This window comes from Zosterops lateralis (genome assembly GCF_965231275.1).
Source record: "Zosterops lateralis genome assembly, chromosome: 5".
Classification (NCBI taxonomy): Eukaryota; Metazoa; Chordata; class Aves; order Passeriformes; family Zosteropidae; genus Zosterops; species Zosterops lateralis.
This window is the reverse complement of record NC_139766.1, coordinates 16,221,761-16,235,483: the sequence shown is the minus strand read 5'-3', so window position 1 is coordinate 16,235,483 and position 13,723 is coordinate 16,221,761. Positions and strand designations below refer to the sequence as shown.

The window sequence follows — 13,723 nt, the reverse complement described above, 5'->3', positions numbered from 1 at the left end:
TAGTTAAGGAGATGATTTTGCTCCTTTGCTCTGAGAGTGATTCTTGGGCTTGAGAGGCAGGAATAAACTTTATTTTCCAGGTTACTAGAAGCAGTGAGCAGATCCAAGCTAAGTCCTAGCTCAGCACTGAAAAGAGATTCTGCCACTGAAATTCTCCATTAAAGAAAGCTTCTTTCCTCCAGTATCTGGAGGACATCTCTGAAGCCTAAAAATCATCAGGTCTGACACTTTTGGAGCTGACAGCCCTATTTTGGGGTTTACAGGGCAAGGTTTTGGTAGTTGGGGAGGGCTGTAGAGTGGCATCTGTGAGAAACTGTTGTGGCTTCCCTGTGCCAGGCTCAGCCAGCTCTGCCACAGACCCTCATCAGGCTGAATTGGCCCCAGGAGCTGGGCTCGTGGTGCTGCTGTGGAAGCATGTTTAAGAAAGTGCAAAAATGCTGGACAGGCGAGGGGTAAGAAACAGCGCTGGGAACAACGAGGTGAGGGAAGGGGGAAGGGAGATGCTCCTGGCCTGAGAGCAGGTATTTCCATGGAGCACATGGAGAGGACTATGATGGAAGATGTGTTTCACTGCAGCTTATGGAGCACATACTCATTCACATTGCAGCTTGTGGAAGACTCCACATTGGAGCATCTGGGTGTTTCCTGAAGGATCTGTGGCCTATTGAGAAGAAGCTGTAAAGAAGAATTGTACTGACCTTAGCCCCCATTCTTAGTCTTGCTTGTGCTCTCTGGGGATGGGGGAAAATAGGGAGACTAGGAGTGAAGTGAGAGCCTGGGAGAAGGTAAGGGTGGGGAAGTGCTTTAATTTTTATCTTCTTCTCTATCCAAATCTATTTTAAATTGCAATGTGTTGATTGTCCCCAAGTCTCTTTTGCCTGTAATGGTAATTGGCAAGTGATTTCCCTGCATTTATCTTGATAATCTTCATCTTATTTCTTCCTGCCCCCATTGATAACAGGGAGTGGTAGGTGGGCTGAGTTGGGGTCTAGCTACTGGCTGGAGTAAACCCATTGCACCTCTGGAACTGCAGCGTTTAGTACTGAGTATGACTGTTTATGCAATGGCATCCAGGTGTGTCCAGATGACACCTGACTGCTAGTGGAGTCCCAGAGCATTCTCTACTTTCCTCTGCAGATAGAAGTGTGGTAATTTAGCAGGGTGCTTTAATTTCTGTGTACCTTGCTGGTAATCAGGCAATCATTTCACTCTCACTCAATTAGCACCAACTGTCTCCAAAAATACCTGTATCTTGCTCCTTGTTCTAATCCATGTAACTCTTAAGTCTAGGCTTTGAAAATGAATACTCTGTATTTTGAAACAAAACCTGTTTTCCATGCACTGCATCTGACAAAATGTTTGTTTTTGCAATATCTGCACATTTTGCAAATGCGTGTTTTTGCAATATTGCTTTTCCCCTAAACTAAGTCAGTGAAGAAGCAGCATCCTTGCAGAATGAAATGGTGAACAAGAAACAGTGTTGGAATATCCTGCAACAACTTATTTCCTCATGCAGTCATGGGGCTGAGCTCTTTCAGGAATGTTCCTAGCAGCAGCAAAGTTTGATGCAAAGGCTTCTTTCACTTGGTGGATACAGGAGGATTGATCGTCTTCAAGCTTCTGAGCAAAGTGACTTTAAGAGTCAGAAGTGGAAGCAGTACAAATACATAATCTGCAGCTTTAGCTGCACAAGCTTATTCTTGTTCCTGGATCTTCGGGAACTACACACTGATAGTGTGTAAACATAGCCAAAGCATGCAAGAAAATTTTCATAATTTTCATTGAAAATTGCTCAATGTTTCATTGAGCTATTATAGACTGGAAGACATCAAAAGATACCTGGCAGTGTATTGAAAGAATTCCAAACTTTACTGAAAATAAATATTTCTTCAGATCCTGTTTTTACTATATGTATTGGTAAAAATACTATGCATTTTGAAGATATACATGCTATATTCCCAAGATAAATTGTATGAGCTGTAAATATATTCAAGAAACAGTTTAATACTTTTGCATTAAAAAGTCACCCTAAAAAGCTGCATTCTTAAGGGGAGTAGGTGTTTTTCTTCCCTGGCTGCCATGGTGGCTAACAGCCAAGCTCCTTGTCAGATGGTTACTTGTTTACTTCTCTCACAGTGGCACAGGGGAGAAAATGGGAAGAGCAGAAAGGAGAGCTTATGAGTTGGGATAAGGACATGGTCATTGATTTACTACCACTCGCCATCATGGGCTAAACAGGCTTTGCTTGGGAAAAAGAATTCAAATTATTGCTTATTAATATAAATATTTCAGACCATAGAAACAAAAAGAGTCATTAAAAACACTGCCTTTTCTCCTTCCTTTCTGAGATTCACTCCAGGTTCCCTTGCACTGATCACCACCACCCCCGAAGTGCACTGGGATTGGGTGTGGGCTGTCCACAGTCTGTACCTAATGGTTTCTCTCCGCTGCTGGACTTACCTCTGCCATTTTGTCATTCTTTTTGTTCCCATTTTTTGTGTCCATCTGGCACTTTCCTCCCTTTCTTAAATACCATTTTCCAGAGGTTTTGCCCAAGTGGCTGCAGGATTCAACTGTGCCCTGCAGTAGATCTGGGAACCAGCCATCTGTGTCCAGCACAGCCCCTGACCTGTCCTCACAGATACTGGCAGGACTGTGCCATGATCGCTCAGTGTATGGCCATACACTTTTCATCTGGCATTTTTTCATGTTACAAAACAGCACTTCAAGTCAAAAGGGGCTACTCAAAGTGTTAGTTAAGAATTAATAAAAGGCTTTGGTGTTCCTGCTGACAGTTTCCTGAAAACTCTTTCTGTGTTCAGAAGCACAGAGAATAGCCAGCAAAAGGCAAGGCAGCATCAGGAAAAGTACTGAAGACAAGACTGTTGTGGTTTTTTACTACAAAACCCCTTATCCTGTGGATGGATAAGATAAAGGAAGAGTTAGTTACTATATCTCACTATATTAAAACTAGGTAGGGCTCTCTGAAAATTGCTAGAGGAAAAAACAGGTAATGGACAGGTTTTGCTCAACAGTTCTTAAGCATCGAAACTGCTGTGACAGGAGGTCATGAGTCACTGGGTTCACAAAGGGCTGTAGACTTCACAGCGAACAGAACCAAGGCCGGAAACTAAAGCTAGGGTAGGCAGAGATAAATCTCTGAGATCCCTAAGCAAATGACAGCAGCTACTAGGAGAGAGCAGGAGAGCAAAGAGCTGCAGGTAGTAGCCAGGCTGATGTGGTCTTCTACACTAGGAGTGGAATGCTCCCCCTGCCTGGAGGCTGAGAAGAGTAGGTTATCTGATCTAATAAGACACTTCATAATAGCTAATGAGAGATTTCCTGAAACCCAGGAAAAAACTTAATTCAGAAATCAATGTAGAAATACCAGTTGTAGGAACTCAAGACTGACCTGGTTTCCATTGCTTCCCCTTCCCCCTCCTGCTTCCCTAAAATCACTAGTCTGGAGGACTTTCAAGTGATTGTGGTGCTGATTATTTTGAAAATGAACTTTGATCACACTTAGTTTCATCTTGGTCATGGTGCACCTGATGATCTTGTGCTGAGAATCAAAGGCCAGAGGTTGAGCCTTTTCTTTGAAGATAAGAATAATTGAATTTGCATAGAAATAGCTGGATTAGAAGACCGTGAGTAGCAAACCTGAAAAACATCTGATATATTTTTCTGTATTATCCAGTGTTGCATATTTTTTTTTTGAAGATTCACTTTTTAGTAATCATGATTTCACCTAAAGAGTGGAGGTAATTTCATATGCTTTATTAAAATCACCTTACAGAGTGGTTTTTCTATTCCTGATATAATTCAGTTCCTGTCTAGAATTCTTGCTGTAATACCTGTTCTGATTAATTTGAAAGAAATCATAGAAAGTTCTAGCTCAGTTTAGAGAAGACTATTCCTACCTTGCAAGTAACAAGATTCCAAGATTCATAGTCCACCTGTAGTCTACCTCTGCAAACTTTTTGGTCCTGTACCTAATATACCAAAGTGAACATCTTGACTGCGTATATATACATAAATTCATTTCATTAGGTAGGATTTCACTGTCTTAGAGCTTTACAGCAAATGCTCTCATTTTCCTACAAGGTTAAGATGAGTTTTTGTGAGGGTTGTTTCTTGTTGGTTTTGGTGTTTTGTTGTTTTTTAATTCAAATGAAATTACTAAAAAAAAAGTCTGTAATCCAGTGACTCTATGTGGTATCTTGCATATATATGAAATTTCTTATATGATTCTTTTTACTAAGTATCATCTTCCCGTAAAGCATTGTCTTCAGGGAGATGTCATGTACTTAATGAATTTGCATTTGCTGTGTTGGAAGAACCAAATGTCTTGAACCTCAAATTCCTTCAGTTCCACATATTGTTTAGAGGCTGAAAATGTATCTAGTTTTTTGTTTCAGGAGGCTGAATTTTCACTGCTGTGTTCTTTAGTTATTTTTCAACTGATTGCTGGCCTGGTGTTGTCAAAGCCCATTCTGAAAGATTGGGAATGAAAATTATTTTCATTATGGAATTTACAAGAACCTTTGGATATTGTGTATTTTTTGAGGCTTTTTCTTCTACTAAAAATCTAGCTAGCTTTGCCATTTGTTTCCTTTTTTTTTGGTGGAGAGACAACTAGCATTTTATTGCTTGATAAGTTGTCAACTTTGGAGTAATTTTTTTTTCCAGTGATGTCTTCTAAACTTTTTTTGTGATGTGTATGAATATCAACTGAAGATGGAGAAAGTGTTGTGAAAGGGAACACACAAGCAGTTAAGAAAGGGAGGAGATACACTTTGTGCGACTGACAGAACACAACAGATTAAATCTGTCTGTTGCACGGGACTCAGGGACTTGGAGTTGAGCTTGGGTATTCCTGGGTAGGCCAAAAAGTCCATGTAGAATTTTTCTGTAGTGTTCTTGATTGGCTTTTTCTTCTGTGATATCAATGCATCAGGAAGGTTGATTAGCATTAGTCCTTCTTGAAACTTTCTTAAGAAAGATTTTTTGAAAGGAATGTATTCAGATGAAAAGGACCGCCATTGCTAAGTTGGCATGTTCATATATATTCATCCCCTAATGCTGAGTTATGATGTTACTTTTTCTCTCTTTGATCTCCTTCAAATAGTACAAAACAGTTGTGGAAGAACAGTCAAAAAGCAGTCCAAAAAAAAAAAAAAAGGATTTTATTATTACACAGAACTCTTATTTCTTTGCATTATTGGTATAAAGGAGAGCTGCCTAAACAATTTTCTTGACTTGTTATTTGACTGTTGGCATTTGGATCCTTCAACCAATGTTTCGTTGTCTGCATCTGAGGCTGTGGGAAAATATGTGCAATTGATTGACATTTTAGAAATAATAGGCAGTAACATGAAAATGATACTGTAAATGCAGTAAGGGGTAGTATAAGGGTGATTATAGAATTGAATGTCAAGCTATATGTTGAAACTCAAAATTGAATTCGCAGAGCTCAGGCACACAAAACAGCCCAAGTTTGAAACAGAGAACCAAGGAAGAAAGGTATGAAATTAAATATATTTAGGAGATTTAATTATAATTTAAATGTAATTGATTTTTTTTTAAGAAAAAATTAGAGCTAGTATTTCAACTGTTAATGTTTTTAAATACTGATTTTTTTAAAGTATGTTTTTCTGTTTCAATACTTCTTAGACTTTAACAGCCAAGTATAAATCTTGAATTTAGCATTTACCAGTGACTTGACAGAGTGGACTCCCATCCCACTTTAGGTCTTTCATTTTTCTAATTTCTAATATTACTGCATGTATGTGGAGGCAGCTGGAGGAGTATGTACAGTTAAAGTGTTAAAACTCTGTATTGGGCTCAAGCTCCCAGTTACGGGGAAGTTACTGGGAAGTTACTGGGAAGTTAGCCAGTTACTGGTACCTGTTCATCCAGTAACCTGGTCTGGTATCATTGCTGACCCTGCTCTGAGCAGGAGGTTAGTCTGGAGGCCTCCTGAGATCCTTATTAGCTTGAATTTTCCTGTAAGCCTAGGATTTAGTTATGTCAAGTTTAACATCAGCATCAGAATCGTGTGTTTGTTTATAGTATGTAAATATGAATAATAATTGTAGTATTGAGTGCATTGTTTCAGTTGCCTTGAAAGCAAAAAGTGCAACATAGACACATGATTTTTAGGAAAGAAATCATATTTGGTTAATACGGGTTCTTTTAAATATAATTATTTCTGAATATTTACGTTTTAGTTTTTCTCAATTTTAAAAAAGTTTGGTTACAAATCAAGTATACGAAATAATTTGCTGATGACTGATACTGTTAGTGAAATAAGGCATCAGAAATTTTACAAGATGAAGTATGTGCTTGAAAATTGTGCCATAGGTGAAAATACATTTGCTGACAAAATCTCTGAGATATTCCTTAAAACCATTGTTATCATCACTACTCATTCTTTGCAGGGGATGGAGTGCTAGATCTCTCTACAAAGAAAAGCGCAAAGTTGGAAGAACCAAAATATGATCCATTGTGTTCTGAAAACTCAGTGTCTGGGTAAGCAATGTTTAGGACTCTCTTTGGCTTATCGAAAAGACAATCCAGGTTTCTTTTCTCTGGCCAGGGTTTATGTTCATAACATACCTGTATATACTGGCACACACATGTGGTTCCTATTTTGCTTTCAAAAGAATTTTTGTCACTCATAAGTGTGTGTCTATGTATATATCATATGTTTCATTTGTCTTTTTCCTTTTTTTTCTGTTTAAAGAAAAGTTATCAGAACAATCACCAAACTTTAGTTCATGTTACTAAAAATTACATGAAAATTGATTACATAACACATTAAAAGGAAGAGACTAGTAGAAGAAAATGCAAATAATTCTTTTAGAATTTATTTAGGGAGCTTCAATTTTGGACAAAAATGACCATGTTAATAATTAGATATAAAAATCTTCAACTAACATGAACAAGTTAAATGACTATTATCTATAATATTCCATACTAGAGAGAGCAAGCGTGTGAGAGAGAGCTCTTAATCATCATACTTATACTTGCATCATGGTTCTGACTATGGTGTGTGGTGGCAAATGGTTAAATTTCTTTATTCAGCAAGGAAAACTTTATTGCATCTGCTGAAAGCTACCACAAAATTAGTGAATTGCATTGTTTTGTTGGATATTACGATCTTGGCATCCTCCCATCCACTAGCCATAGCAGGACCCTTGTTGTCACCTGTACGTCTTACAAATAACTTACTACAAATAGGACTACAGTAGCAACATTTGTTGAATGATGTAAAAGTGCATTTTATTAATTTGCTGATACAACAAAGTTTGAAAATGAATGGCTTTGTAATTAGTGAGCTGTAAATAGTGAGTAGAAGTTTTTTAAAGTGTGTCTTATTTTGCAAAAAATGGACTTGATTGTTAACTACAGCACTTTATCTTCTTGTTGTAGAAAGCCTAGTTTTGTGTAAGTCTGGGATGTTTGTGTGTAGTTATGTACTTACTGCTGCAAATTTTCTATGAGGGGGTTGACTCTTTTATTACTTGTTTAGCGGTAACGTCACGTTTCTACTAACAAAAACTCCTTCAGGATTTGGGTATTTAACGGAATGTTAATTGTATAATTAAAATTATAACAGTGTTGCTCTGCAAGCATGTGAACAAGGGACTATAGCAAGCACATGAGACTATTACCAAATACTGAGCTAGGATAAAAAGTTCTTGGAAGGGCTGCTGTAGAAGCCACAGTATGATTTTTGACACACTGTCCTACCAGAACTGTAACATTTTGCTAGGATAATCATTTAACTACCACATCTCAAAGGCTAAAAAGTATCAGAAGCAGTGATGTTACCGAAGCAAGGAGTATAATAAAGGAGTGGACCCTTCCCTTCCATAGCTGTGTGAGAGTCTCTCATACATCAGTTTACCATCGTTTCATTCCATCCATCCAGGAGACTACACAGAAACAGAGAGGACTATGTGGAAAGAAGTGCTGAGTTTGCAGATGGTTTGCTCTCAAAAGCTTTGAAAGACATTCAGTCTGGAGCACTGGACATAAATAAAGCAGGCATACTTTATGGCATACCTCAAAAAACTTTACTTCTCCACTTAGAAGCCTTACCAGCAGGAAAGCCTGCACCTTTTAAAAATAAAACTCGAGATTTCAATGATAGTTATTCATTTAAAGACAGTAAAGAAACTTGTGCAGTCCTACAAAAAGTAGCCTTGTGGGCAAGAGCTCAAGCAGAGCGCACAGAAAAAAGTAAACTCAGTCTACTTGAAACCTCAGAATTAAAATTCCCAACAGCTTCCAGTTACCTCCACCAGTTAACTCTACAGAGAATGGTCACTCAGTTTAAAGAAAAAAGTGAAAGTCTACAATATGAAACTTCAAGTCCTACTGTACAATTAAAAATTCCTCAGCTAAGATTAAGTTCTGTGTCCAAACCACAGTCTGATACAGCTGGTCTTCTGGATGTTATGTACCACGTTTCTAAAACCTCCTCAGTCTTAGAAGGATCAGCTCTTCAAAAATTGAAAAATATCCTCCCTAAACAGAACAAAATTGAATGTTCTGGACCTGTAACTCACTCAAGTGTTGACTCCTACTTTCTGCATGGGGACCTCTCTCCTTTGTGTCTTAATGCTAAGAATGGGACAGTAGATGGAACCTCAGAAAATACAGAAGATAGTTTGGATCGTAAAGATAATAAGCAACCAAGGAAAAAACGTGGCCGCTATCGGCAGTATGACCATGAAATAATGGAAGAAGCAATTGCAATGGTAATGAGTGGGAAAATGAGTGTTTCCAAAGCACAAGGAATTTATGGGGTACCTCACAGCACTTTAGAATATAAAGTAAAAGAAAGATCTGGAACATTGAAGACTCCACCGAAGAAGAAACTCCGATTACCAGATACTGGCTTATTTAATATGACAGATTCAGGGACTGGCAGCTGCAAAAATAGTAGCAAGCCTGTGTAGAATAATTGTTAGCAAATTGTTTTGTGTGTGTGTATGTATGTCTGTATACACACACTATGTGAGAAATACATATGCTCACTCTGACAGAAGACATGAAATTATACAGTTCATAAACCACATACATGCCTTTTGAAAAATAGTTTTATTCAGGGTTTTCACTGTGGACAGAATTATAGAGTTGCTCGCTTAATTCTGATAGTGTGTATTTAATATAATCCTTGTATAAATAGGTGAAAAGATTCAGGTTTTATTTAGTAGTCACTAGCATAAAGGTGTTTTGGGAAAACAAGTATTTGTCATGTGAAGCATAATTTTTAATTGATGAAGAACCACTTTACCCATTCAATTATCCATCTTATTATGGAAATACACAACCAAGGGTTAGCAGACTTCTATAGTTCACAGAATACTTGCAATAAATTGTAAGTAACTCAGATTATACACAGCAAGGGATTTAAAAAAAAAAGATAGTTCCTCACAAGGAAGTGGATTTGTGAAGTATTAGTAGGATATAGTACATTCTGTGAAAAAAAGAAAGTTTGTTATTTAAATATCCAATACAAGTAAGAAAAACATTTCATTACAAAAATGTGTGTTTAGCAGGCATAAACTGCATTTTTTTATCATTTTAAGAAAATTCTGTTGTTGGTTTAGAAAGAAATTGGTGTTTACAAAGTGTACACTTATGAAATCCGAGAAAATACTGTAGTTATAGAATTATTAAATATGAAATAAGACAGAATACTAAGAACATAAAATAATTTAAACTTTAACATAATTTTCCTTTTTAGTTTGATAATTAAGGTAACTTGTAAGGTTTAAAAAGAAAGTTGGAATGCAACTTAGAGCATGTTCATAATGTGCACAGAATGAGCTTGAGAATGGTTTGGATTTGTTTGGTTTTTTGTTTAAACGTGCTGGTTAGTTGATGTTATGACTACTTAAAATTTATTTAAGGATTGTGTCACACTCCTATTGAAAAACCTCACTGTAACTGTATTTGCTGCTGTGACATTTCAAAAAGTTTTCAGTTTATCAAAATGAATACCAAGTTACATTATCATCTTGCTAATAACCAAATTTGCAGTTCAGGGTCTTGATAGAAATACAAATATGAAACAGTGAAGCTGTTTTGAACTTTCAATAATATAAATTCTTTATAAATTTGGTAGTTAGAAGTTAGGCAGTTCCTTTTAAATATGTAACTTTTAATAGAATTTAAGGGAGACCAATTACCTTCATATTGCAGTTTTTACATGAATTTCCAAGTATTCACATTGGACTTTATATCACACTTAATTTTTTATGTAATATCAAAAGTATGTCTACATATGAATGGGGGCTTGCTTCATACATTCACTACTGAACATCAATGCCCTTTTCCTCTCAACATGTAATTTTTTCTGTATGTATCTAATTTGGCATTAAAAAACTTTCTCCAACTTTTATACGCATGGTACACACATGCACACATTTTTTTTCCCCACTTAAATTTGCATGTGTATGAATTAATTATAGAAATTAAACGGGACATTAGATACATATGGGCCACATCAGGTAATTTCATTTATAGATAAACTTCCCATTAAATTCAGTGGATAGCATACCACACTACTGGTGGCAAAATCTAGCCCATATCTATTAACACTACTAAAAAATGACAACTTCCACTTTAAAACAGAATAATCCTTTGAAACTGCACAGCCAGTATCTCAGTTCTTTGGTCTCTCAGATCTACACTGAATCTTCTTCAGTCACTAAGGTTTACTTGCATATTACAGAATGAATCTCTCAGGCACATGATGATTCTTGGGGTGTTTTGTGCAGGGTCAGGAGTTGGACTCAGTGATCCTGGTGGGTCCCTTCCAACTCAGCTTAATCTGTGATTCTATGATTTTAAGCAGAAATGTACCTGATAAGGAGTTTGCAGAGCAGCAGATGTCAGGGTCATCTTTCATTTTAAAATAATTAAGCCATATTTTGTGAGGGCCAGAAGGATTAATTTGTGAATATATCCCCACTGAAAAATGCAGCTGAAAAAACCTTAAAAGTTTCAACATCTGTCTTTATACAGTTTTACTTGCAAAAATCTGGGGCTTCAATACATTGCCTAAAATTTGTACCATACTGATGTTTTCTACTCCTCAGACTTTGTTAGAAATTTGAGTCAGAACTTTATATTGAAGGCAAGTGACAGTACTCTTTTTATATCATTTAAAAGATGACCTGACCAAAAATTTAACAGGATTCATAAAATCAGGGATCATTTTACTATTGACTTAACACTACTCAGTAATTTTGTATGTAATATTATAATTAATTTTCAACATTTTAGTACTTGTATTTATTTTTTGGTCAGAAATAGTAATTAAAATATTTTTTGATAGTTTATAGATGATACTCAATCTGTAAGTGTTTAAAGAACAGAATTATTTGTTTTTAATTATTAGGCTAACTTTTAATTACACAACTAAGGAAAGGCAGGGAAATGTGTAAATTCTTCTCCCCCATCCCCTATGTATTTCATTAATGTCATTTAAATTCTACATTTTGAACTGTTTTATAAATTCAGTTACCAGTCACTACTTAGTAATTGACAATTTCTGAAAATTCCTGTTTCAGCAGAATTTTAAATGAAGGCGAAAGCAAGCCCTACATGCTTTCTACTTATTTGAATGTTTCTCAAGTATTTTATATTAAAAAACAGTGCCTCTGTTTTTAGAACTACTGCTCAGTAAAGTTGTTTAAACCATTTCTGGTAGCTAATGACAATTTTATATTAAATTGTATATTAACTTTAGTGAGACTGATTTTTTTAGTTGTTTACAGTACAAATACTTGTATTTGTTTTTTAATTGCAGTATTTCCATTGTCGCAGTAATTTAGTAAAACTCTGTGGCTGCCTTGATTTTTGACAGATTTTTGTTAACAACTGATTTTTAGGCAATTAGTTATATTTATGCATAAATCAATTGCACTATAATTCATGAATTATTTATTACAATATTTTCTAATGAATTCCATGTATTTGTCTTGTGTTGTAAATGTACTGTAATTCTGTTTCTTCTTTGTGTTGTTATATTCCTAAATCTGATTGTATGAATTTAATTGTTTAGTTAACGTGTTTCTACGTTGTAATTTGTAGTAAAGCACTTCAATGCTTTTGCACATAAATTTACAACACTGATGTGTGATTGATTTGCTCATTCAGTAAAAAAAAAGAAAGAAACAAAAACTTGTACACTGACTTATTTGACTTATTCCTGAGGCACAAGTTGATTAGTAGTGGCATAAAACCAAGAACTGTACAAGTTAAGCTCATAATGACTAATTTGCTATGAGAACTTTATCAGCAATAGTAGCTTTAAGGAAGGATGGTTTCTTTTCTCAGAATTGATTAATTACTAATGAGAAGAAAATCAGAAAATTAATTTTCTAACACCCCCTTTAGTTAGCAGCTAAAAATTATAAATAGTATATCGCTTTTTTGAGGTACTTATTTATTTAATAAAGTCAGAAAACAAACGTTTCCATAAGACAGATTTATATTTCTATAGTATTTCCATGCTGTTTGTATGAGTTCTCGAAAATATTTTCTGTTCCAGTTTTGTTCCTGTTCCTGGTCTGTAAAGATCTTGCTGGAGTGATCTGTCTTCTCTCTGGCTGAGTCGACAGGGGAAGGACCTCTTTTGGGAGTCCTCTGATAGAGCTCTTCCCTGGTAGTTTTTGTGGAGGAGGCAAAGTTTAACTTCTTTATATGTAAATTAATACACTGAAAGTCTGGTAATTAACCTTATCACGTTGCTGCCTTTGTGCCATTTTTGGACTCTAGTCAATCCCCACTCCATGTTATTAACTGCCCCTATCTGCCAGAAGGGAAATATCATTTCGTGCTAACCTTTGTCTTGAGTGATACAAAAGGTACCAGGGTAGCAGTGTATATTGATCCTCCCACCTCTTAACCCCTCAGTTTCCTGCACACTCTCTCCAGCCATCTTTCTGTGTGTGGTTTGGAGGAAGTGTGCAGTTTGTCAAAGTGATAATTCTTCCTTCTATGAAATTATTGCTTAAGCCTTTTATCCTGAGGATAGTCTAAACTACGGTATAACAACACAAATTTGAAGAGATATAGGAAGGTATTACAGGAAACTGAAATGTAATTCCATAGTTGTATTGAAAAGCTACTAAAATTAGTATGTTTAAAGATATTGACATCTCTACAGGGAGACACTTCAAGGAAAGTATGTTGCTTTGATGCTTGAATTTGTTTGTGTAATAAGCTTTGCTCCCAGATGAGACTGAGTAAGAGCTTGATGTCTTTTTACGAACTCGGAAGATCATTTGGGCTGTGGGACTATTGCAGTAGAATAGGTGAAAGTTGTCTGTCAGCTTTAGAAACTAACTCGTGTTAAGGGTAAGCAGATTATAGATGTCACACAAGGATGGATAATCAGGAAAGAAATTGTTTTAGAAGAATGTCTCTTATGTCTGTGATAATCAGAATATTGGTTTATACAACAAATTGATCTCCACATAGCAAATTAAAAACAGTTTTGAGGCCCACAGATGATTTAGTTGCTCTCTTTGGGAAGGTTGTAAGGCTCCAGAAGTTTCTTCCACAAGTGAACAGACTTTAAATAGTGGTTATGGATACAGGTCCTCTATAGTTAAAGCTCTCCAGTGAAACTAGAGACACACCTTGCAAGTCTAGCCAGATAGAAATTCAGTTTAGAAATTCAGTCTGACAGAAGACT

The 13,723-nt window shown here is 36.1% G+C and overlaps 1 protein-coding gene across 10 annotated transcripts in view; it reads left to right on the top strand.

The window, feature by feature from the left end:
- Positions 1 to 13,723, top strand: part of LCORL (ligand dependent nuclear receptor corepressor like) — an 81,584-nt gene that overhangs the window by 44,684 nt on the left and 23,177 nt on the right. For 6 of the 10 annotated variants that reach the window (XM_083861488.1, XM_083861489.1, XM_083861484.1 and 3 more), the window contains exon 6: positions 6,441 to 6,531. In XM_083861488.1, coding sequence (XP_083717614.1) covers positions 6,441 to 6,531 — 91 coding nt within the window. Of the gene's footprint in view, positions 1 to 5,470; positions 5,524 to 6,440; positions 6,532 to 7,936; positions 12,433 to 13,723 lie in introns of those variants that run through there. The other 4 variants (XR_014590089.1, XR_014590090.1, XR_014590091.1 and 1 more) reach the window with 3 other exon arrangements.